Source organism: Bufo gargarizans, chromosome 8 (genome assembly GCF_014858855.1).
Source record: "Bufo gargarizans isolate SCDJY-AF-19 chromosome 8, ASM1485885v1, whole genome shotgun sequence".
NCBI lineage: Eukaryota > Metazoa > Chordata > Amphibia > Anura > Bufonidae > Bufo > Bufo gargarizans.
In genome coordinates this window covers 69687536-69712501 of record NC_058087.1, presented here as the reverse complement: position 1 = coordinate 69712501, position 24966 = coordinate 69687536, and the positions used below count along the sequence as shown (strand labels likewise).

Here is a 24966-nt window from a genome sequence, read left to right as displayed (position 1 = left end):
TAAAGTAAGCCGACCTATAGATGATGTAAAGTAAGACAAGTGTTTCAAATTTAAATAGGAACTTTTAAATACGAAAACTAAAGTCTGTATTAGACAGTTCGTAGTAACACTCATTAGCGGTGATCTGGCAGTGTAATACTGCCGCCGATTACCCGATGAACGAGCATCGTGCAATCCCAATCTTTCAACAGGTTTAAAAATCATTGTTTGCCAGAGGCAGATGGTGGTGTCTTCCTTCCCGACTATCGCCTGCATAATCTGGAGGTCTTATACAGCCTTAAAGGGTTTCTGTCACCTGATTTAACCCTATTAAACTAGCTGACATTAGCAATGTGCTAATGTCAGCTAAATCTAACTAGCATATTCCTACTTTTATCTATGCCCCCGTTGTGCCAGAAATCTAACTTTTTCCCCTCCCCCCACGACAGCACCACAGAGAGAGGGATCCACCCCCAGGGACAGGAAACCTACAGAATAAAAAGGTGGAGCCTCTCTACCCTACAGTGGTTCCCTGTCCCTGGAGTGGGAGACCTACAGTTTTTCCCTTTTAGGTTTCTCTTACCGTCGGTCTATGATTCCTAGGGGAAATAACGCGGGTAAAAGACCAGTCAGAGATAAAGACCAGAGATTCAGATCCAAGAATTTGGGAGGGAGAGGATTCGTATTTGGAAACTCTTCCTCTACAAATAAGGAACAACCTCAACAATGACGCCAGGCCAAAAATGGGAGGAAGGCTAAAATTCTTCCTGTCAGCCTGGGAAAAAATTGAGGGCTTTGAGTCTTAGATGTCATTCGTTCAGGTCTAAAACCAGAATTCCTTTCCTTGCCGCCTCAAAGATTCGTTACTACAAAAAACATTTGTGTAAAAGGCTGTTTTCCCATAATAAAGGAAGTATTAGACCTTATAGAGAAAGATGTCCTGATTCCTGTTCCCCTAGAAGAGCAATTCGAAGGCTATTTCTCCCATCTTTTTTTAGTTCCAAAGCCAGACAGTTCTCAAAGGACAATCATCAATCTGAGGGATTTGAACAAATTTCTGGTGTACAAAAAGTTCAAAATGGAGACAATGAGGAATACTGTCCAGCTTCTTTTCCCTCCATTGATTCATGGCAGTAATAGATTTAAAAGACTCCTATTTTCATATTCCTATGCACCAGGAATTTCAGAAATACCTCAGGGTGGCAATTCCGATGGAGGGTCATATTCAACAATATCAGTTCCAGGCATTGCCCTTTGGCCTGTCCATAGCCTCAAGGATATTCACAAAGGTGGTAGCAGAGATGGTTTCATTCATAAGGATCAAGAACGTGTTGATAGTTCGATACCTGGACGATTTTTTGATCATAGCGAATTCCTGGCTCAACTGCAAGAGGGACATTCAGATGGTCGTGCAGACCAAATCCAAATTAAAACTGGTAAAAAAAAACTGAGGTTTCTGGGTCTGGTTTTGAATTCAGAAACACAGAAGGTATATCTTCCAGAAAAGAAAATTTCTAAAATTTGGAGTCAAATTAAGTGACTTTCCTCCACCTCTCTGACTCTTCGGAATGCAATGTCTGTTCTGGGATCTCTAGTTTCTTGCATCCCTGTGGTGGAGAGGGCACAACTTCACTCCCGCCAGTTGCAGATTTTAACAGCCTTCCAAAAATACAAGGGGGCATTGGATGTCAGAATAAAAATTTCAAATACAACAGTTAAGAGTCTATCCTGGTCACTGGACAAGGACAATCAAATTCAGGGAATCCCTTGGTCCTATACAGATCCTATTGCCCTGACCACGGATGCAAGCCTGGGTCTATGGTCCCCAAGTCAGAGATTGTTCTCTTCCAATCGGAAAGAATTAGTGGCGGTAAGACTGTCCGTGAAAGCTTCTCAGTCCCTTTTAGGCTCAGGTCACGTGAGGATTCTCTCAGACAATCAGGTGACCGTGGCATATTTGAATCATCAGGGGGGAACAAGATCGATAACCCTGGGGTGTGAAGCGAGAAGATTGCTAGGAATATTAGAAAAACAAGTCAGTCATGTATCAGCTCTAGATATAAAAGGGAAGGAGAATGTTCACGCAGACTTCCTAAGCAGGTACCCCTTGAAGCAAGGGGAGTAGTCCCTGAACAGTTCAATATTTACCATGATCACAAAGTCTTGGGGCATGCCGGTGATAGATCTGTTTGGTTCATGCCAGAACAAGAAAGTAGACCTATTTTGCTCGCTAAATCCCAGGGAGTTCTCCTATGGTGTGGACGCCATTCTTCTGAAGTGGAACTTCCCCCTAGACTATGCCTTTCCCCCACCCCCATCCAGTTGCTCCCAGCAGTCCTGAAAAAGATCAGGAAGGACAAAGTAAGGGTTATCCGTATCAGACCCCTGGATTCTACCAGACATCCCGGATCTGCTGTCCCAGGGTCCGGTTTTTCATCCAGCAGTAAGTGGTCTCCATCTGACTGCTTGGAATTTGAGCGGAACTTGAGTGGAACTTATTGATCAGGAAGGGGTTCTCTCAGGAACTCATTGAGACTTTGCTTAAAAGCAGAAAGCCTGTGACTATTCCAATCTATGCTAGAACCTGGAAGAAGTTTATAGATTTTGGTAATCTTAACCCAAAAAATTAACCTTTTTTATCTGTCCTGATTTCCCAGGTCCTGGAATTTTTAAGAAACGGTCTTTCATTGGGACTGGCAAAAAGTACTCTTAAAGTACAGATCTCTGCCCTGTGGGTACTATTTGAGCAAAACTTTGCCTCAAATCCATGGATGATTAGATTTTTTTAAAGCAGTTGATAGGATGACGCCAGTTTCGTCCCCCCGTGGGATCTTAATTTTGTGCTTAATTCCTTTGAACCCATTGATTCTTCTAGCATAAAACATCTTACTTATAAATTAGTTTTATTGGTAGCCCTCACCACTGCTAGAAGAATAAGCGAGTTGCAGGCTATTTCCATTAATCCTCCCTTCACTAGGGTTCTGGATGACAGTCGTCGTTCAACTTTTCACCCAAAGTGTCCTCTAAATTTCATAGGTCCCAAGAAATAATTATTCCTTCCTTTTTTTGTGACCATCCTAAAAATTCTAGGGAAATGGAATTTCATACTCTAGATGTCCGGAGATGCTTGTTACAGTATCTCAAAGTTACGGAAGGATGGAGAAAGTCTTCTGCTTTGTTTTGTTCTCTTTTTGGGATCAAATAAAGGGAAGAAGGCTACCAAGAGTACCTTGTCTAGGTGGCTTAGACTGGGTATTATACAATCCTACTTGGAGGAGGGTCTGTCTCCTCCAGTCTCGGTGAAGGCTCACTCTACTCGCTCTGTTTCCACTTCTTGGGATGAAAGGTCAGGGGCTTCAATTGAGCAAATTTGTAAAGCGGCCACGTGGTCTTCACCTTGTACCTTTTTCAGTCACTACCGTTTGGATCTGCACTCTTCCTCTGATCTATACTTCCGTAGAAAAGTTTTACAAGCGGTGGTCCCTCCCTAGGAAGGGTTCTATTACTCTGTAATTCTCTCTGTGGTGCTGTCGTGGGGGAGGGGGAAAATGATGATTACACTTACCGGTAATCTGATTTTACAGACCCCACGACAGCACCCTTCCTAATTCCCTCCCTTGGTGATGGGTTGTGTGTTTTCACATGGAGTAGCAAAAAAAGAAATAAAACAATATCTGTAGGTTTCCTGTCCCTGGGGGTGGGTCCCTCTCTCTGTGGTGCTGTCGTGGGGTCTGGAAATTCCAATTACCAGTAAGTGTAATCATGATTTTTTTAAATATGCTAATTAGTCTCTAGGAGCAGGGGCGGCGTTGTTCCTGCCTCTAGAGGCTCCGTTCTCCTACCTTTTGTCGCCTTCCTTCAAGTCCTGATTGACAGGGCCAGGCAGCGCTCGCATCTGTCTGCCAACCCTGTGCTCTGGTGAGTCTCACGCCGTTCAGCGCGGTGAGGAAGCTGGCAGCCTGCGAACATCTTTCCCTCACCGCGCCTGCGCGGAATGCTGAACGGCGCAAGATTTCGCCAGAGCACAGGGCTCCTAGAGGCTAATTAGCATATTATAAAAGTTACATTTCTGGCGTAACGGGGGCATAGATAAAAGTAGGAATAGGCTAGTTAGGTTTAACTGACATTAGCACATCGCTAATGTCAGCTAGCTTAATAGGGTTAAATCTGGTGACTAAAACCCTTTTAAGGGTCCTCACATTGCCGGCACTATGATAGAAATGGTTGCTGCCAAGAATAGGACATGCTCTATCTTTTTTGCAGGGCTGCAGAGCGGAAGTGCGGATGCGTACAGCACATGGTGTGCTGTCCGTATCTTTTGCGGCCCTATTGAAATGAATGGGTCCGCACCCGTTCCACAAAATTGCGGAACGGTTGCGAAACCCCTTCATGTGGACGTGTGAATGGACTCTTTAGTCTGTGTTCAGACAAGGTATCAATTTATGTGCAAAGTGTTCTTTGTTGCTTATAATTTTAGTAAATTCTGTGATGTATGTCTCCTGCCATGGAACTAACCCAGTTCCCTTCTCCCATGTCACCAGCTGCTTTCTTGGCTCAGTCTGTATGTCTCGATGACACAACGGTGAAATTTGAAATCTGGGACACTGCTGGACAGGAAAGATACCACAGTCTCGCCCCCATGTACTACAGAGGAGCACAGGCAGCCATTGTGGTGTTTGATATCACTAAACCGGTAAGGATCTGCCGCTTTCTAGGCTAGTGATTTGCATCTAATTTGCCTCCTCGGTTTTCTTCTTCTCAGATCGTCTGTATTGATTTTGGACACCATTCCATGGTTAATATGTATTAATATACTTCATAAAAAGTTGGGTATTTTTTTTATTTATTTTTTTATAAATAAATTACATTACTTAGTGTAGATTTTACAGATCTCAAATTATATTCCAGAGCTGCATTCCCAATTCTGCTGGCTGTTATTGGAAATGGTTAACAACCTTAGGGTCCATTCACACGTCCGCAATTCTGTTCCGCATTTTGCGGAACGGAATTGCGGACCCATTTATTTCTATGGGGCCGCACGATGTGCTGCCCGGATCCGGAAATGCAGACCCGCACTTCCGGGTCTGCAATTCCGTTCCCGAAAAAAAAATGAATATGTGCGGAGCGCACATTGCTGGTGTCCGTATTTTGTGGATCCGCAAAACACACACGAACGTGTAAATTAACCTTTATTGTCATGCCACCACCCTGGCTTCCCAGCTGAGGTTCTGTAATATGGCGAGGTTCTGTTATATGGCGAGGTTTAAGTTTCCCACAGATTAATTACAGTACCTGGCATAAAGAGTGTGTGAATTTTTGCCAAGATAACTGGTGTCAAGGAGAAGTGGCTAAGGCTACTTTCACACTTGCGCTTGATCGGATCCGTTCTGAACGGATCCGATCATATTAATGCAGACGGAGGCTCCGTTCAGTACGGATCCGTCTGCATTAATACGGATCCGTCTGCATCAGTAAGTAGCCTGAGCGGATCAGTTCAGACTTTCAATGTAAAGTCAATGGGGGACGGATCCGCTTGAAGATTGAGCCATATGGTGTCATCTTCAAGTGGATCCGTTCCCATTGACTTACATTGTAAGTCTGAACGGATCCGCACGGCCAGGCGGACAGCTGAACGCTGCAAGCAGCGTTCAGCTGTCCGCCTGGCCGTGCGGAGCGGAGGCTGAACGCCGCCAGACTGATGCAGTCTGAGCGGATCCGCTCATTTCAGACTGCATCAGGGCTGGACGGAGGCGTTCGGCCCAAACGGAGCTCACGAGCGGACCGACGAACGCGAGTGTGAAAGTAGCCTTAGTTAGCCCATAGCAACCAATCAAATTCCACCTTTTTATTTTTCAAAGGAGCTGTCAAAAATGAAGAGTGGAATCTGATTGGTGGCTATGGTCAACTAAGCCAATTCTGCTTTACCCCAGTTTGATAAATCTCTCTTCCCCCCCCCCTCCCCTTTGAGTTACAAGGAATACTTACAGATTTCAGATCATATGCAGTTCTGGATTATAATACAGGCTGGCACTTAGGACCAGTACAAAGTATAGCCTGAGAGGAAAAAAAAGCCTCTCGGGCTATGAGCTGAGTGCTGCGATTGGCCAGCGCTACAGCATGGGAGAACGAGATGCCAGCCGGTTCCCCTGGGTGGAGCCTAACTATGAAGATACCGGAGGCTATACCGGGAGAACGGAGCGGCGCCCGGGGATAACAGTAAGGGCGCCGCTCTCCATGTCTGTATAGTGAGTTTAGATGTTTTATTCTAGTGACAGGTCCTCTTTAATTCAGACCCCAGATGTGCAATCACTAATCAGTGTGACAATGACCTGATGCAGCAACGCCATCCAGTGTCAGGATATTGCATTTGCACCACCACATACTACGCCTTCTTGATGGCGGACCCAGTACAAAGGCAGGCTGCTATGGATTGGATCCAGTAGATGGTGGCTGTTTTTTGGAGGGGTGTTTTTCTATATCTCCTCCTCCGGAACTGGGTGAAAAGTATCACCAGGTAAAGAAGGCAAAAATTAGAGCGACACTTAGTAAAACCAGGTTAGGCTACTTTCACACTAGCGTTCGATCGGATCCGTTCTGAACGGATCCGATCATAATAATGCAGACGGAGGCTCCGTTCAGAACGGAACCGTCTGCATTATTTTTAGCATATAACAGCTAAGTGTGAAAATAGCCTCAGACGGATCCGTCCAGACTTTCAATGTAAAGTCAATGGGGGACGGATCCGCCTGAAGATTGAGCCATATTGTGGCATCTTCAAACGGATCCGTCCCCATTGACTTACATTGTAAGTCTGGGCGGATCCGCACGGCCAGGCGGACACCCGAACGCTGCAAGCAGCGTTCAGCTGTCCGCCTGTCCGTGCGGAGGCGAGCGGAGCGGAGGCTGAACGCCGCCAGACTGATGCAGTCTGAGCGGATCCGCTCCATTCAGACTGCATCAGGGCTGGACGGCTGCGTTCGGGTCCGCTCGTGAGCTCCTTCAAACGGAGCTCACGAGCGGACCGACGAACGCTAGTGTGAAAGTAGCCTTAGTTGACATGTCTGGATTTGCTATGGGCAACAAGTTGATTTCCTACCCAATCACTCTACCCATGGCAGGGCAACAATTCCCAGCAAGCATCTGCATAGAATAATTATACAGATATCAAACATATCGGGGGGGGATTTATTAAAGACCTGTATTTTACGCCAGTCTTTTAAAATCTCCTGTGCTGCCAGAGGATGTGGCTAATTTATGATGAGTGCCTTCTCGTCGGCACGGTCACTTGCACTCTCCTTACTTCGCAGCTCATTCTCCACTAGGTATTTACATGTTGCCATCAACCAATCCAAGAAGTGATGACTTTGGTCTTCATCATCACCTTCAATGTCCTTCTGCTTGTTTACAGCAGGATGTTTACCTGGTTTATGCTGCATCATTGAATACAATGGGCTCATCACCTTTTTGCCCTGTAGGAACATCATCTTGACTTGTAGATATCCAGGATAGAATTTACCACTAGCAGTAAAAGAAAAGGAAATTAAAGGGACACTGACACAATAATCATATTTAGGTGTGTGTGTGTGTATATATATATATATATATATATTATATGACAGTACAGGTCTTCTAAAGTGTATTAAAATCATATAAGTATCCCCCCTGTCCACCTTATAAATACAGTAAGCTGAAGTTTTGTAACCTGGTAGAAGCATCTTCTTTCTGCCCAAGGGGCGGCGTTTCATCTCCACTTGCGCCCAGCCAGCCGCCCCCAACTGCCGTTTTGAAGCGCCGCCCAGCTCATCAATATTCACTTCGCTGGGCGGCTACTACTGTCCCCATCTGAGGTGTAAGAGGGCAGCGCTCTGAAGTGCTGCTCTGAACAGTGCCCGGCGCATGCGCATACCGCAGAGGCTGAAGTGGCCTCTAAGATGCAAACTAAACGCAGGCGCGATGTGATCCCGGCCAGTGAGGGTGCCGGGCGCATGCGCTGAAGATGAGACGGAGGCCGATGCCCATAGGATTGTATTGGGCATGCGCCGGATCTTGTGAAGTCGGGGACAGTAGTAGCCACCCAGCGAAGTGAATATTGATGAGCTGGGCGGTGCTTCAAAACGGCAGTTGGGGGCGGCTGGCTGGGCGCAAGTGGAGATGAAATGCCGCCCCTTGGGCAGAAAGAAGATGCTTCTACCAGGTTACAAAACTTCAGTTTACTGTATTTATAAGGTGGACAGGGGAGATACTTATGATTTTAATACACTTTAGAAGACCTGTACTGTCATATATACCTAAATATGCTTATTGGGCCTGTCAGTGTCCCTTTAAGTAATGCTCGATTAATGACAAGATGTGGGACATGGGAGTCCATTTAAGAGTTCTGAACTTTTATATAAAGTAACATCCTCATATTCCTGTGATCCTCTAACCCCATCCCTTAGCTTTAATATCGTCCTGCTTACCTTATGAATCTGAACCCGTACTCGCTAATGATAGTGTCGAGCGCCACAAATCCGAATTCGTAATGTAATACATTAATGCATGCGCCACTGCTTACAGTAACGGCACATGCACAAGACTACAGAAGCCTCGTGTTAACCGTTACGATCTTGAAAGAGCCTCATCGGAGGCAATATATTTTAAGGCATGTACGGAGCTAGGGATCGGGATGAACTAACTGGGTCCGTCCAAAGCAGGGCAAATTGTTTCACACATCACTGGTTCAGAGCATGTTATAGTGATGGTTGGTACACCACAATGCATATCATCAGTATAGTATAGTTCTCCCGATAAGTCTCCCAAATATATAATTGTGTAAACTTGACAATAAATGATGTGTCAGCCACGACCAGTACTGGCCTTCCTGGAATCACTGCGGTAAAAGAATAAATTAAATTAAATAAATTATTTCATTTTACAAAACGTTTAACTTAACAAAAAGTGGAAAAATTCCATAACCTGATTTCCAGATGTATCGGTAAGTCCTGATCTTGCAAAGGAAAAAAAAGGTATAAAATGAGAAGTAATCGTATATAGATTGAACTGCAAATTGGGGGTAGGGTATCTGGCAGAAAAAAGTGACACATTTTGGCACTCTAAATCATTGTGCAAAGTTTTGTGAATTTGCACATAACCTGAACTGATGTGCTTAAAAGTTATGTGCACATGGGCTAAAATATATGTTGGAAAAATCAGCCTATAGTCGTCGTGGAATCTGTGGCAGACCCGTGGATTTTTGCTGCAGTTTTGCAGTTTGTGTTAAATGGTGCTACACTTTTGCCTACGGACACTTGTAGCGGTTACCGAGCAGAAACTCCGCCAATAATGGACGTGGCCATTCTTTATTTTTTTAACTGCAATGTGGATTTCAAATCGGCATGAGAAAAAATATGCACCGTATAAATGATATGGTGCATTCCTATTGAAAACAACGTGAGTGCTGTCAGAATGTTTATACTGGTCTGATGAACCGTTTTCTATTTATGAAAACAAGCAAGGATCTGTAATGGAGGAGATTCCAACTTATTTCCACAAATCAAAATTTAACAAGAATTTGTTATCTGAGCTGAGTTGAAGACAAGAGGGAAACAATTGTATACAATATATATATATATTTATAAGCAATCAGTGCAAAATAATAATATATATAATTGGTGACAAGCAAAGAATAAATTAAATCAATTTGAGAACATAGGTAATATACAGTATAAGGTATAAAGGCAACCAATAAAATAACTTTTCATATGCAGTGGGTGGCTTATCCGTGTGGTTCACAGAATAAGGAAAGAAAAGGCTCAGAATTGACATGTGACTTCTCCCAGTCAACAGATCTGATTCATATTAAAGATAAACTTCCATCAATCTCAATCAATATATATATTAGACAGACCATTAACTAAAACTGAAATCCGTTTTTTGGAGAATATACAAATGTATATATTTATCTCCCAAGATTGACCGACATAATTTATACTGCAGTAGAAATTATCTCAAATCAATCAGGGGGGTGGAAATAAAAAAATAAAAAAAACTACTTGTCGAAGGACTAAAGCGGGGACTCGATCTACTTGTCCCTCATGACAATCTACTTGTCCTGATACAAAAAAATATTTTAAATCAAAACCATATTTCAATGCACCGCCACGCTTCCTTATGCAGGGAGGTGGCTGGCTTGCGTTCCAGTCTTTGTGGTGTGAAAGGACTCTAAGTTTAGTCCTTGTTCACACCAGATGATTGTGTCCAGAATGCACTACATTGCGGCCGGCTCACCATGTTGTGGGGCAGGAGGGGGTCGTGACGATCAATTGAAGTGAATGGCACCGTAGCCACAGCCGCAGGCGATCGGATGCATGGGATTGCAAGGCACAATTATGCCTGAGGTCCGATCAAAATGCTGCTTGCAGCATGTTGTTTGGACTGGACCGCAGGCATAATGTGCCTTGCGATCCTGTGCAGCCGATCGCATTGCAGCCGTTGGGCATGATTATGGTGCCAATCACTTCAACAGACCACTACGCCCCCTCTACAATATAGTTAGCTGGCCCCAATGTGGTGCAGTGCATTCTGGACAGAATCAGTCCGGAACGCACTGCCTGGTGTGAACGAGGTCTTAATGTGGTCACAGCAATTAGTTTAGTGCACACTCTTGCTCTTAGCACATTAATACCCGTACCTCTAGGTGGTTTAGGCAAATTAGCTGCTGATGTGGCATGGAAAGGACCCCCCTCACCTTCCCAGTTTAACACCTGCAGAAAGGGGGTTTTCTGAGGGCCGCTGGCAGAGTGGAGAGTTCTATCAATGCCGATGGCTCTGTAACTGCTCTGTCACTGCTCCTCCCCTCGAGCCGAAGACGTGACGGAACCTTTCATTGCTCCACCCCTCCAGCTCTGTCATTTCTTCTCCCCCCCCCTGCTCTGTCACCGCGGCTGCGTCACTGTTCTACGCCCACTGCTCGGTCACCGCTCTATGCCCCCAGTCGATACATATATATATAATTTGCCTAATATAAACATATAAATTTATACTTTACCAGAAATTTTACATTTAGTTGTCTGAAAGAAGTCTGCTGTCACAGTTCAGAAGCAAAGGATGGTCAAGTTCTCTTTAGTTCAATCTTCTTCCTGCCTTGTTGATGGATTGAACCCCCCTTGCTGGCTCCTGCTATCTTATATCCCCCCCCCCCCCCCCCCACCCTGCAATGTGGTCTTGGTTTGGTCTTCCATGTGACTAACGACATCAGAGTGCATCAATTTGCTACGTATCTCATCCTGACCATACTCCCCACCACCACAAAGGGACACTAGTGTTCTATATAAAAGTTTGGGTAATTACATTTATTTATAATATTTTCAAAGATTTATTAGAAAGATTGCCTTTGACATGAGCTCTGGACAAAGCTCTAAATATGGGGAAAAGGGACATTAATGGATACCAACTGTTAGACATATAGTCTGCTTATAGATATACTACTTTAAGGCTGGTTTCACACGGACATTGAGGGCGTGTTGTGAGAACATGCGTGAATTTTCCGCGCGAGTGCAAAACATTGTAATGTGTTTTGCACGCGCGTGAGAAAAATCTGCATGTTTGGTACCCAAACCCAAACTTCTTCACAGAAGTTCGGGCTTGGGATCGTTGTTCTGTAGATTGTATTATTTTCCCTTATAACATGGTTATAAGGGAAAATAATTGCATTCTGAATACAGAATGCATAGTACAATAGCGCTGGAGGGGTTAAAAATAAAAAAAATAATATTTTTTTTTTTTAACTCCACTTAATCCACTTGCTCGCGCAGCCGGCATCTCTTCTGTCTCTTTCTTTGCTGATTGCAGTCAAAGGACCTGTGGTGACGTCACTCCGGTCATCACATGGTCCATCACCATGGTAAAAGATCATGTGATGGACCATGTGATGACCAGAGTGACGTCACCACAGGTCCTTTGACTGCAATCAGCAAAGAAAGAGACAGAAGAGATGCCGGCTGCGCGAGCAAGTGGATTAAGGCGAGTTAAAAAATAAATAAATTAACCCCTTCAGCACTATTGTACTATGCATTCTGTATTCACAATGCTATTATTTTCCCTTATAACCATGTTATAAGGGAAAATAATAGAATGATCAGGTTTCCATCCCGATCGTCTCCTAGCAACCGAGCGTGAAAATCGCACCACATCCGCACTTGCTTGCGGATGCTTGCGATTTTCAAGCAGCACCATTCACTTCTATGGGGCCTGCGTTGCGTGGAAAACGCACAATATAGAACATGCTGCGATTTACACGCAACACACAAGTGATGCGTGAAAATCACCGCTCATGTGCACAGCCCCATAGAAATGAATGGGTCCGGATTCAGTGCGGGTGCAATGCGTTCACATCACGCATTGCACCCGCGTGGAATACTAGCCCGTGTGAAAGGGGCCTAAGACTATCTACCAAAGTACTTAATCTTCTTATTCCACATACTTTAAAAATGAGGTAATTAGTTCACACACTAGCTTTTTACACTTAACAAATAAATACATTGTATACACCACCTGATTCTATGTATTTCAAAAATATAAAACCATTGTGGTAAAATACATACTAATGTTTCCTTGGGTACACTCAATATATAATGAATATAGTTTGGATATGATAAAAGTACGGATTTATATTTGACTTCCAATTAGTCAATAAAATAAGCATATACTCATAATAAAATTGCCTTATTGCCATTATGATCACTACAATGAATATTAAAGTCACATCAGGCAACCTTTAAATAAACCCTTTTTCTATTCATTGGGGGGGGGGGGGGATCTTTAGAACACTGTCTTTTGTCCATTGTCTTTTTAGAGGCCTGAAGGATCTTTATGGTACCTGTCTGAGACCCCCCCACAATTTACGACATGAGAATATTTATCTTAAGATTCTTGACTATTCTTCGTAAGTCTTTGTCCAAAAAGAATAAACTCGCATTGAGCTTCTCTCAAGCAGACAATATGGTTATCACCATGCCTGTATAGCAATCTGTAAAGCAAGATGTATAAGCCTTTAAAAACTTGATTCCTTTCGGCCCAATATTTCTGACAGTGCCTTTCTAAAGATACCAGTAGTAAAAATGGCAAGTGGGAGGGGGGGGGGGGGGGCGGGGCTATTACAGATATTGCACTGGGGCCCAGTAATTTCACATTGTGGCTCTAGTGACCACAGTATTAAGGAATATTGGCATCCCTGGGGTTCTTGAGCCATAAGGGCTTGCTCACATGGCTGTTTTTCTGTGCAGATTTCTCTACTGTAAACTATGTGGAATCTGCCTCCCATTGTTGAGGATTCAATCAATCATTTAAAGAAAAAAAAAAAGCTTTTGAAAAATAATAGCTGGAATCTGACTGCTTTCTGAGGTACATTGCTCCACTTTCCCTTTGCAGCTGTTTTGATAAATTCCCCTAGGATTACAGTGACACAGCAGGTAAGTCCCTGTAGAGTCCCACATTACATGTCTATACTATGTGAGTGCTGGATCTCCAGTGTATTCCTACAAGCTGCTACTTCACACCCTACTTTGTCTGTGGAGCAATCATCAGGAGAAATAAAATGGCCGCCGTCCTATTGGCACAAACAAAAACCTGTCCTAATCACACAATAGGACAAGTTGCTTTACAACACTGAAGTAAAGAGCTGCCTCATCCTCCTTTCTGCTCTATGTCATGGAGTGTGATTCTGAATACAGCTGATAAGATCTTTAGCTGAATCTCTGTGGGAATGGAGTTCATGAGGAGACATGAAGAAAAAAGAGGACAGACTGTGGTAATGGGGACTGCATACAAGTGCTGCTGCTCATCGGCCTCACCCCACCTCCTCTATGTACTTCATGTCTCCTCATGAACTCCATTCCCAAAGAGATTCTGCTGAAGATCATATTAAACTGTATTCGGGATTATAATCCCTGAAGTAGGAGAGGAGGATGAGGCAGCTCTGAAGTAACTTGTCCTGCTGTGTAATTAGGACAGGTTTGTGTGTACTAGAAGGATGGCAACCATTTTGTTTCCCCCAATGATTGCTCCACAGACAAAACAAGCCAATATTGTAACAAAATATATTTGGCAATATACTTATAATGAAGTAATATTTAAGTGTGTTCATTTCCTTAATTCTCGGAGAACCCCTTTATGGGGCTGAACATGAGAACATTCTGCTCTTCTGTGTGTATGTCATCAACGCTGTATTAAAGGGATTCTGTCATGAGATTTTACCCCTTTAACCTAAACATATGCTCATCTCCGGAGTAATAATAAGAATCCTAAGCTGGCATTATTAAACTTCACTGTGGCTCTGTTTGCACAAAAAACAGGTTTTTATAACCTGTCAATCACTCACCGCACCCCTCGCCGTCCGGTGCTCAGCGCCGCCTCTGCAATCCTACCCGTCCCTCTGCCAGATCCCGTGCCTGGGCACTAGGCTCAGCCTGATGCACCGCGGACTCCTGGCAGCGGCTTTGTTCCTGATGCGCATGCGCACTGCTCAACTAAGCCGCTGCCAGGAGTCCGCGGCACGTCAGGCTGAGCCTAGTGCGCAGGCGCAGGATCTGGCAGAAGGACGGGTAGGATTGCGGAGGCGGTGCTGAGCCATGAAGGCGGCGCTGGGCATCAGATGGTGAGGGGTGCGGCCGGGCACCCTGTATTAACGGACCTCCCCTTGGGCACCTTAAGTGAGTGATTGACAGGTTATAAAAACCTGTATTTTGTGCAAACAGAGCTACAGTGAAGTTTAATAAGGCCAGCTTAGGATTATTCTTACTCCGGACATGAGCATATGTTTAGGTTATAGGGGTAAAATCTCATGACAGAATCCCTTTAATAGTGAATGTTATTATTAGAGATGAGCAACGTTCTAAAAAATTTGATTCTGCTGCTTCGCCGAATTTCACAAAGAAATAAATGTAATTTGTGACGAAGCGCATTTATTTGTATGTAGCGGGCTTAATGACTGGGAACAGCGATCGCGCCACCCAGTCATGGAACCCTTCAGATGCCACATTCATCGCTGATCTCGGCATCTGAGGCTATCAATTTGCTCACATAGAGGCCGTCCAGGCCATCTTAATTGAAGACACCATGCGAAATCTCGTCATACGTCAGTCACCCCGCTCAAGATTTCGTGCGGTATCTTTAACCACTTCAGCCCCGCTAGGTGAAACCCCCTTCATGACCAGAGCACTTTTTACACTTCTGCACTACACTACTTTCACCGTTTATCGCTCGGTCATGCAACTTACCACCCAAATGAATTTTACCTCCTTTTCTTCTCACTAATGGAGCTTTCATTTGGTGGTATTTCATTGCTGCTGGCATTTTTACTTTTTTTGTTATTAATCAAAATGTAACGATTTTTTTGCAAAAAAATGACATTTTTCACTTTCAGCTGTAAAATTTTGCAAAAAAAACGACATCCATATATAAATTTTTCGCCAAATTTATTGTTCTACATGTCTTTGATAAAAAAAAAATGTTTGGGCAAAAAAAAAAAGGGTTTGGGTAAAAGTTATAGCATTTACAAACTATGGTACAAAAATGTGAATTTCCGCTTTTTGAAACAGCTCTGACTTTCTGAGCACCTGTCATGTTTCCTGAGGTTCTACAATGCCCAAACAGTAGAAAAACCCCACAAATGACCCCATTTCGGAAAGTAGACACCCTAAGGTATTCGCTGATGGGCATAGTGAGTTCATAGAACTTTTTATTTTTTGTCACAAGTTAGCGGAAAATGATGATGATTTTTTATTTTTTCTTACAAAGTCTCATATTCCACTAACTTGCGACAAAAAATAAAAAATTCTAGGAACTCGCCATGCCCCTCACAGAATACCTTGAGGTGTCTTCTTTCCAAAATGGGGTCACTTGTGGGGTAGTTATACTGCCCTGGCAATTTAGGGGCCCAAATGTGTGAGAAGAACTTTGCAATCAAAATGTGTAAAAAATGACCGGTGAAATCCAAAAGGTGCACTTTGGAATATGCGCCCCTTTGCCCACCTTGGCAGCAAAAAAGTGTGACACATCTGGTATCGCCGTACTCAGGAGAAGTTGGGGAATGTGTTTTGGGGTGTCATTTTACATATACCCATGCTGGGTGAGAAAAATATCTTGGTCAAATGCCAACTTTGTATAAAAAAATGGGAAAAGTTGTCTTTTGCCAAGATATTTCTCTCATCCAGCATGGGTATATGTAAAATGACACCCCAAAACACATTCCCCAACTTCTCCTGAGTACGGCGATACCAGATGTGTCACACTTTTTTGCAGCCAAGGTGGGCAAAGGGGCACATATTCCAAAGTGCCCCTTTCAGATTTTGCAGGCCATTTTTTACACATTTTGATTGCAAAGTACTTCTCACACATTTGGGCCCCTAAATTGCCAGGGCAGTATAACTACGCCACAAGTGACCCCATTTTGGAAAGAAGACACCCCAAGGTATTCCGTGAGGGGCATGGCGAGTTCCTAGAATTTTTTATTTTTTGTCACAAGTTAGCGGAAAATGATGATTTTTTTTTTTTTTCTCTTTTTTTCCTTACAAAGTCTCATATTCCACTAACTTGCGACAAAAAATAAAAAATTCTAGGAACTCGCCGTGCCCCCCACGGAATACCTTGGGGTGTCTTCTTTCCAAAATGGGGTCACTTGTGGCGTAGTTATACTGCCCTGGCAATTTAGGGGCCCAAATGTGTAAGAAGTACTTTGCAATCAAAATGTGTAAAAAATGGCCTGCAAAATCCGAAAGGTGCCCCTTTGCCCACCTTGGCTGCAAAAAAGTGTCACACATGTGGTATCGCCGTACTCAGGAGAAGTTGGGCAATGTGTTTTGGGGGGTCATTTTACATATACCCATGCTGGGTGAGAGAAATATCTTGGCAAAAGACAACTTTTCCCATTTTTTTTATACAAAGTTGGCATTTGACCAAGATATTTTTCTCACCCAGCATGGGTATATGTAAAATGACACCCCAAAACACATTCCCCAACTTCTCCTGAGTACGGCGATACCAGATGTGTGACACTTTTTTGCAGCCTAGATGCGCAAAGGGGCCCAAATTCCTTTTAGGAGGGCATTTTTCGACATTTGGATCCCAGACTTCTTCTCACACTTTCGGGCCCCTAAAAAGCCAGGGCAGTATAAATACCCCACATGTGACCCCACTTTGGAAAGAAGACACCCCAAGGTATTCAATGAGGGGCATGGCGAGTTCCTAGAATTTTTATTTTTTTGCATAAGTCGGATATTGATTTTTTTTTTGTTTTTTTTCTCACAAAGTCTCACTTTCAGCTAACTTAGGACAAAAATTTCAATCTTTCATGGACTCAATATGCCCCTCACGGAATACCTTGGGGTGTCTTCTTTCCGAAATGGGGTCACATGTGGGGTATTTATACTGCCCTGGCTTTTTAGGGGCCCTAAAGCGTGAGAAGAAGTCTGGAATATAAATGTCTAAAAATGTTTACGCATTTGGATTCCGTGAGGGGTATGGTGCGTCCATGTGAGATTTTATTTTTTGACACAAGTTAGTGGAATATGAGACTTTGTAAGAAAAAACAAACAAAAAATTTCCGCTAACTTGTGCCAAAAAAAATGTCTGAATGGAGCCTTACCAGGGGGGGGGGGGGTGATCAATGACAGGGGGGTGATCACCCATATAGACTCCCTGATCACCCCCCTGTCATTGATCACCCCCCCTGTAAGGCTCCATTCAGACATCCGCATGATTTTTTACGGATCCATGGATACATGGATCGGATCCACAGAACGCATGCGGACGTCTGAATGGAGCCTTACAGGGGGGTTATCAATGACAGGGGGTGATCAGGGTGATCACCCCCCCTGTCACTGATCACCCCCCCTGTAAGGCTCCATTCAGACATCCGCATGATTTTTTACGGATCCATGGATACATGGATCGGATCCACAAAACGCATGCGGACGTCTGAATGGAGCCTTACAGGGGGGTTATCAATGACAGGGGGTGATCAGGGTGATCACCCCCCTGTCACTGATCACCCCCCCCTGTAAGGCTCCATTCAGACGTCCGCATGATTTTTACGGATCCATGGATACATGGATCGGATCCGTAAAAATCATGCGGACGTCTGAATGGAGCCTTACAGGGGGGTTATCAATGACGGGGGATGATCAGGGTAATCAGGGTGATCACCCCCCCTGTAAGGCTCCATTCAGACATCCGCATGATTTTTTACGGATCCATGGATACATGGATCGGATCCACAGAACGCATGCGGACGTCTGAATGGAGCCTTACAGGGGGGTTATCAATGACAGGGGGTGATCAGGGTGATCACCCCCCCTGTCACTGATCACCCCCCCTGTAAGGCTCCATTCAGACATCCGCATGATTTTTACGGATCCATGGATACATGGATCGGATCCGTAAAAATCATGCGGACGTCTGAATGGAGCCTTACAGGGGGGTGATCAATGACAGGGGGTGATCAGGGAGTGTATATGGGTGATCACCCGCCTGTCATTGATCACCCCCCTGTAAGGCTCCATTCAGACGTCCGTATGCTTTTTGCGGATCCGATCCATGTATCCGTGGATCCGTAAAAATCATACGGACGTCTGAACGGAGCCTGACGGGGGTGATCAATGACAGGGGGGTGATCAGGGAGTTTATATGGGGTGATCATGGGTGATCAGGGGTTTATAAGGGGTTAATAAGTGACGGGGGGGGGGGTGTAGTGTAGTGGAGTGTGGTGTTTGGTGGGACTGTACTGACCTACCTGAGTCCTCTGGTGGTCGATCCTAACAAAAGGGACCACCAGAGGACCAGGTAGGAGGTATATTAGACGCTGTTATGAAAACAGCGTCTAATATACCTGTTAGGGGTTAAAAAATTCGGATCTCCAGCCTGCCAGCGAGCGATCGCCGCTGGCAGGCTGGAGATCCACTCGCTTACCTTCCGTTCCTGTGCGCGCGCGTTCACAGGAAATCTCGCGTCTCGCGAGAAGACGCGTATATGCGTCCAGGAGGAATAAAGCAACCACCTCCCGGACGCATATACGCGTACAGCGGTCGGGAGGTGGTTAATTAAGATGGGCCGCGGCGGCCTGTTCGCATGCAAATGGATGAGGCGAGTATGTTGGGTTTTTTACCGCTATTTCAGGTAAAATTGGTTAGTTACCACAAAGCACAAGGAAATTCGGCTTTGTGGCAAATTGAATTTTTTCAGATATTTGGATGGAAGTCAATTCATTTGACTTTAATTCTCTCAACACTAGTTTATGTGTGTGTATATATTTATTATAGCAGAGTAAATAAGGGGTGAAATGTGCTACCAAATATCTAATATCTTTCATCTCTTCTAAAATCTGTCTTTATTTCCTGGTGTAGGAAACATTTGACCGGGCAAAGGCATGGGTTAAAGAATTACAGCGGCAAGCCAGTCCGAACATTGTGATTGCCTTGGCTGGTAATAAGTCAGACTTATCAGAGAAGAGGATGGTGGAATTTGAGGTAGGTGGCTTTGCTAGTTGTTTCTGTAAATAACCGAGAAGCCGGTGCAGGCATTTTAAAGGGACACGTCATATATAGATGATGCCCTCTTGTTATGCATAGTGCAGGTCACCCCCTCAGGCTCTGCCCTTGACTAAGCAGGTCTTAGTTCGCCATGAATGTTCCTTTAACAAAAGTTTAAACAAGTCCATAGCTGGGTCCTTATTCATGAATAAGGACCCAGCTATGGAGGTCCAAAACGCGTAGACGCTTCATGGAGAGTATGGATTTATTTGCACATTTTGTTATTCAATAAAATCACTTTTGGATAAGCTGGAAAGGTTTATACCAAAATGAACCCAGATAAAAGCCTTAGGGCATAATCTGTCTAGGTAATTTGACCTTTCCTAGCTGTGGATTTCACCTTCACAGTGCACAAGATAGGGGATAAGTATCTGATCAGCGGGGGTCTGATCACTAGAGTGATCGCAAGAATGGGAGCGTGTGCTCCCTGTTTGAATGGAACGGCAGACACGCGCTCTTGTCTGACACTCTATGGCAGTGCTGGAGATAGGAGTACAAGTGCTCTGCTATCTCTGGCAGTCCCATAGAGCTGATTGGAGCAGCAGCACGCATGTGTGACAACTGCTCCAATCAAATGGCACACTGCCGCTCCATGGAACTGACAGATAGTTAAAGGGGTTCTCCGGGTTCAGGACTGAATCTTGATATAAGCTCTTCTTTATTCATTGACTACATATGATTAGAGCATTTCCTTGCTCCGATCCCCCGTCTTGTCATGCTGCAACGTGCAACACAAGGCTCTGTTTATGGTTGGTGACGTACCGAGCTTCGCGTCACCGTGCTAAGTGGAGACTTTTGCCTAGCAGTGCGCCGGCACAAATGAGTGGTCTATAGCGCTGCTGGGTGCTGTTTTGGAGGTGGGTACTATGCTACTTTGCATAGTATAAAGAAGAGCTTATATCCATGTTCAGCCCTGAACCCGGAGAACCTCTTTAAGTAAAAGCGCTCGGCTACCTTCAGCATCCTGAAGAGTGAATCGAGTGGTACTACATGCTTCACCTGCCACTCCATTCATATGGTGGGCGTCCCAGCAGTCAGACCACCCATCCTATGGATGGGGGATATGTTTAAGGCTACTTTCACACTAGCGTTCATGGGTCCGTTCGTGAGCTCCGTTTGAAGGAGCTCACGAGCGGACCCAAACGCCTCCGTCCAGCCCTGATGCAGTCTGAATGGAGCGGATCCGCTCAGACTGCATCAGTCTGGCGGCGTTCAGCCTCCGCTCCGCACGGACAGGCGGACAGCTGAACGCTGCTTGCAGTGTTCAGCTGTCCGCCTGGCCGTGCGGAGGCGAGCGGATCCGTTCAGACTTACAATGTAAGTCAATGGGAACGGATCCGCTTGAAGATGAGCCCATATGGCTCAATCTTCAAGCGGATCCGTCCCCCATTGACTTTACATTGAAAGTCTGAACGGATCCGCTCAGGCTACTTGCGCACTTGCGAAATTTTTCTAAGTTATTAATGCAGATGGATCCGTACTGAACGGAGCCTCCGTCTGCATTAATATGATCGGATCCGTTCAGAACGTATCCGATCAAGCGCAAGTGTGAAAGTAGCCTTAGTTGTGGGGATATTATTTCAGTAATATAATGATATTTAATCAGTTATTCTAATACTAGAATGTAATGCTGAATTGTCGCTGTACCTCCGTACCCCGCAGTGTCCCCCACAGTAAAAACTCCTGCCATTTATTTTCCCGCAGGAAGCTCAGGCGTATGCCGAAGACACTGGACTATTATTCATGGAAACCTCAGCAAAAACTGCAATGAATGTAAACGAGTTGTTTCTAGCAATTGGTATGTCTTGTGTGTTCATATAGAAAGTGAAAGGTCACCACATAATTTTACATTTTTTATTCCATATTTAAATGGCAAACTAAGAAATTCAATTTGCTCTGTGTTATATTTAATAAGACAATGACCTTCATCCTACAAGGCTATGGAAATCCGTGAAATACTACATTGCACTCTGACCATTTCTGAAGTACAGTACTTTACATCTAATTCCTGGCTGCTGGTATGAGTTAAAGTGGCTGTACACAATAGACAAGTATTGGGCGAACCTGCAGATTTTGGCAGGACCGAACAACCATATAATGTGTATAGGGATACCCTGACTCTCTTCGAATGAACAAGGGTTTTTGGGGGCAGGACGGGTTGGACATGTTGAACTGTGACATACCCAATCCCTTTGTTTTCAGGGGAGATAAGCCACCAACGTTTTGAGGCTTAAAGGGGTTATCCAATCCCTATAATGACCCCCAGAATGCCGGGGCCCCTCCTCTAGAGCATACGTACCTGCTCCCCGACACCTGCGATGCTAGGGAGGTTGGTCACCGTTGCAGCCTGTATCTAGACCATCCCCCCAATAAACAATGGCAGCATTGCTTTTTTTTTTTTTTTTAGTTTCTCTTACAAAGAATTCTTATTCCTGTTTTTAGAATAAAGATATTGTAAATTTAAATGATGCAATTAAAAATACAACTCGTCCTGCAAAAAACACTAGCCCAAAAGATATGGTTCTTAGATGGATGGGAAGAGAAAAATAAAAACTCAAAAATGAAAGTTGGATGAGTCCTAGGGAGTTAAAGTAGTTATTTAGGCTATACTCACTGTTCAGCCAATCGCTGGTCTCAGCTGTTCAGAGGATGACAAATCTGAGGCCAGGGATTGGCTGCAGCAGAGATGTGATTGCAAGAAACGCCACCACTGCAGCCAGGAAAGCAAACAGTGGCAGGGAGAACCTGGAGCTCATTGTTGGAAGCGGCAGAGGAAAAAAAAGGGCGGCAAGTATCGCGTTTTTATTATTTTAAAACATTTTACAGCAGCTGGCCACATTTTTATTCCACTTTGACAGCCATTTGAAAGGATCTGCTGTGAGTGTCTTGGTGCCAGATACCACAGCAAACGTTCTGAAGACTCGAAGATGCCTCAACGGGCCAAAGTTGTGTTTGGTGCCACTAGGTGGTTTCAATGTTATGTTTGATGGGGGGATATATATATTACCTTAGTAAATGAAGGCAGCACTCCAGTTCAAAGCTTGGAGCCTTTGTCTAGCTAAAGTGACATGTGCATGGTGCAGCAACTTATACAAGTCGCGATCAAAGTGACATAATTACATCATTGATCAAATAGTTACCAAAATTCATAAAAAGTCAATAAAAAACATGATAGTGCTTGATTTGCTAGTGTCCATAATACTGTGATTCCTTCATTAAGTGACATGATGATCAATAAGTCCGTCCAGTAAAAAACATCCGTATAGTCCATGATTATTATATAATTAATAGTGCATAACATAATTATATCCAATGAAGAAATCAGGTGAAGTGGAATAAAATCAGAATACATGATTGAACAATCTCACTTGTAGCCGGGGACATGCAGGGGCAAATCAGCGCCCGGAAGTGCGCACTGCTGTCACATGGGCCAATAAACCTGTTTGTTCACTTTGAACTGGAGTGCTGCCTTCGTTTACTAAGGTTGTATTAAGTTCTTGGAAGGGATTGCACCTGTTTATAGTGTGCCGCTTTTTTGATTTGTGTGTGTATATAAATATATATATATATATATATATATATATATATATATATATATATATATATATATATATATAAACAAAGAGTAAAATATTAACTTATCTTCTTTGTGTTCTTCCCATACAGCAAAGAAAATGCCCAAATCGGATGCCCAAAACCCAAGTCATGCTGCCCGCAACAGAGGTGTGAATCTCCAGGGATCAGACCAGCAGCCTAGGAGTGGGTGCTGCAGCAATTGATCCCCAGAAAAGCCAGAACAAGCCTCTTCAGTATGCATTTTCTACGCAGATTATTGTGAACGCAGTCTAGGAAGCCGCCTCTGTATCTTTACAGCTGGTGGGAATTTGTTTGGCTTATGTTATATTTTTTTTCTTTTTATCATAGTGTTTAAAAGTTTAAAAAAAAACAACACAAAACAGTAAAAATAGAAATCTACTCCATTGTCGAAACACACAACTCTACAAGGAAACTGTTGTAGTCCCTTCCCTTGCTGGACGGTTGACAGTATGATGTGTTCTATGCTTTTCTCTAAGCATGTCCAGTTGACTGTTAATAACCTGCTGTCACCATAGTAAGTCTTTAGAATACACGGACCTCTGTTGTCTGCATCAAGAATACATCTGAAGCAATATTATACAAGCACTTAAGGAAATCCTCTGCGATCTGCATGTAGCTGAACCTGGACAGTTGTGAAGCTGATAGACTATTCAGCGCTAATAACCTGTAAAATGAAATGTACAGTTTTACAAAGAAAAATTCCTTGAAGCTGTGTGTATGATTGGCCTCTGCCGATTAGAAGACTTACTGTATTTCGGCATTCCCCCCCCCCCCCCCCCCCCCCCCCTTAATATGGCTGTTCTGTTACTTTGTGTGATTGGCCTCCCCTCCTCGGCGGAAGAACAAAACACTGTGGACCCCTTGCACTTTACCTTCCATCCATTTATATTTATCCTGAAAAAACAACACAGATTTTTCAGCCCCCCGCAAAACCCGTGTATATTATTCTCCACAAAGTGATAGAACATGCTCTGAACATAACTTTTGTATTTGCACCTTCAGATAATGTTTTACTTGAATCCTAAAATATTGATTTTTAATGTAACATTAAAGCAAAGTAAATCTGAAGTGTGGTCTGTGACTCTTGGCACTACTACCGCCATGTTTTAAAGAAGATTTAAAGGGGTTGTCGCATCTGAGACACTAGTGGCATATCACTAGGATATTCCTACCTCTGATACCCACAGCTATCTGCAGAACCGACCCCCGAAGTGAGCATGCTCTGCTGCCCTCCATTCGTTTCTATGGGACTGCTGGAAATAGCCAAGTGCTACCTGGGCTTTCTCTAGCAATCCCATGGAAGTGAATGAAGCAAAGGCTGCGCTTGCATGGTGCTCTCTCCATAAATTTTCTGTGGGACCTCCGAAAATAGCTGGGCATGCTCCTTCACTTTTGGGGGCCCGTTCTGCAGATAGCTGTGGGTCCCACTTCTGGGACCCACACCTATCTGACATCGGTGGCTTTTCCTAGCAATATACCACCAATGTCTTAAATGATACAACCCCTTTAACCAAAGAAATTTGTGAAAGGTGCTCTGAAAACCATTTGTTATTACCCTGGTTGTAGCTTGGATATGATTACTTGAAATTACTAGAGCATCAAGCTTTGGCCCTGTAGCAGATCTTTTACACAGTGGCACATGTCCACCCGTTGCACATCATATTATTTTTTTGTTGGGGGGGGGGGGGGTCTGCACAGTGTGAAAATGTCAGCACTGATTGGATAGAGTGCGACTGTGCATGTACACCTCCCCCAAATAGTAACCACCCCTCTGTACCCCTACTGCAGACTGCTAGCAATCCAGTCATAAGACGGCAGTTTTTTTTGC

General features: G+C 44.1%; 1 protein-coding gene across 2 annotated transcripts in view; it reads left to right on the top strand.

The window, feature by feature from the left end:
• The window catches only part of LOC122945611 (ras-related protein Rab-5B-like), a 49630-nt gene extending 25424 nt beyond the window's left edge, over positions 1-24206 (top strand). For both annotated transcript variants that reach the window (XM_044304723.1, XM_044304724.1), the window contains exons 3-6: positions 4521-4672; positions 19356-19478; positions 21246-21339; positions 23208-24206. In XM_044304723.1, coding sequence (XP_044160658.1) covers positions 4521-4672; positions 19356-19478; positions 21246-21339; positions 23208-23320 — 482 coding nt within the window. In that variant the 3' untranslated portion in view covers positions 23321-24206. The remainder of the gene's footprint in view (positions 1-4520; positions 4673-19355; positions 19479-21245; positions 21340-23207) is intronic.
• Positions 24207-24966: the final 760 nt, after the last annotated feature.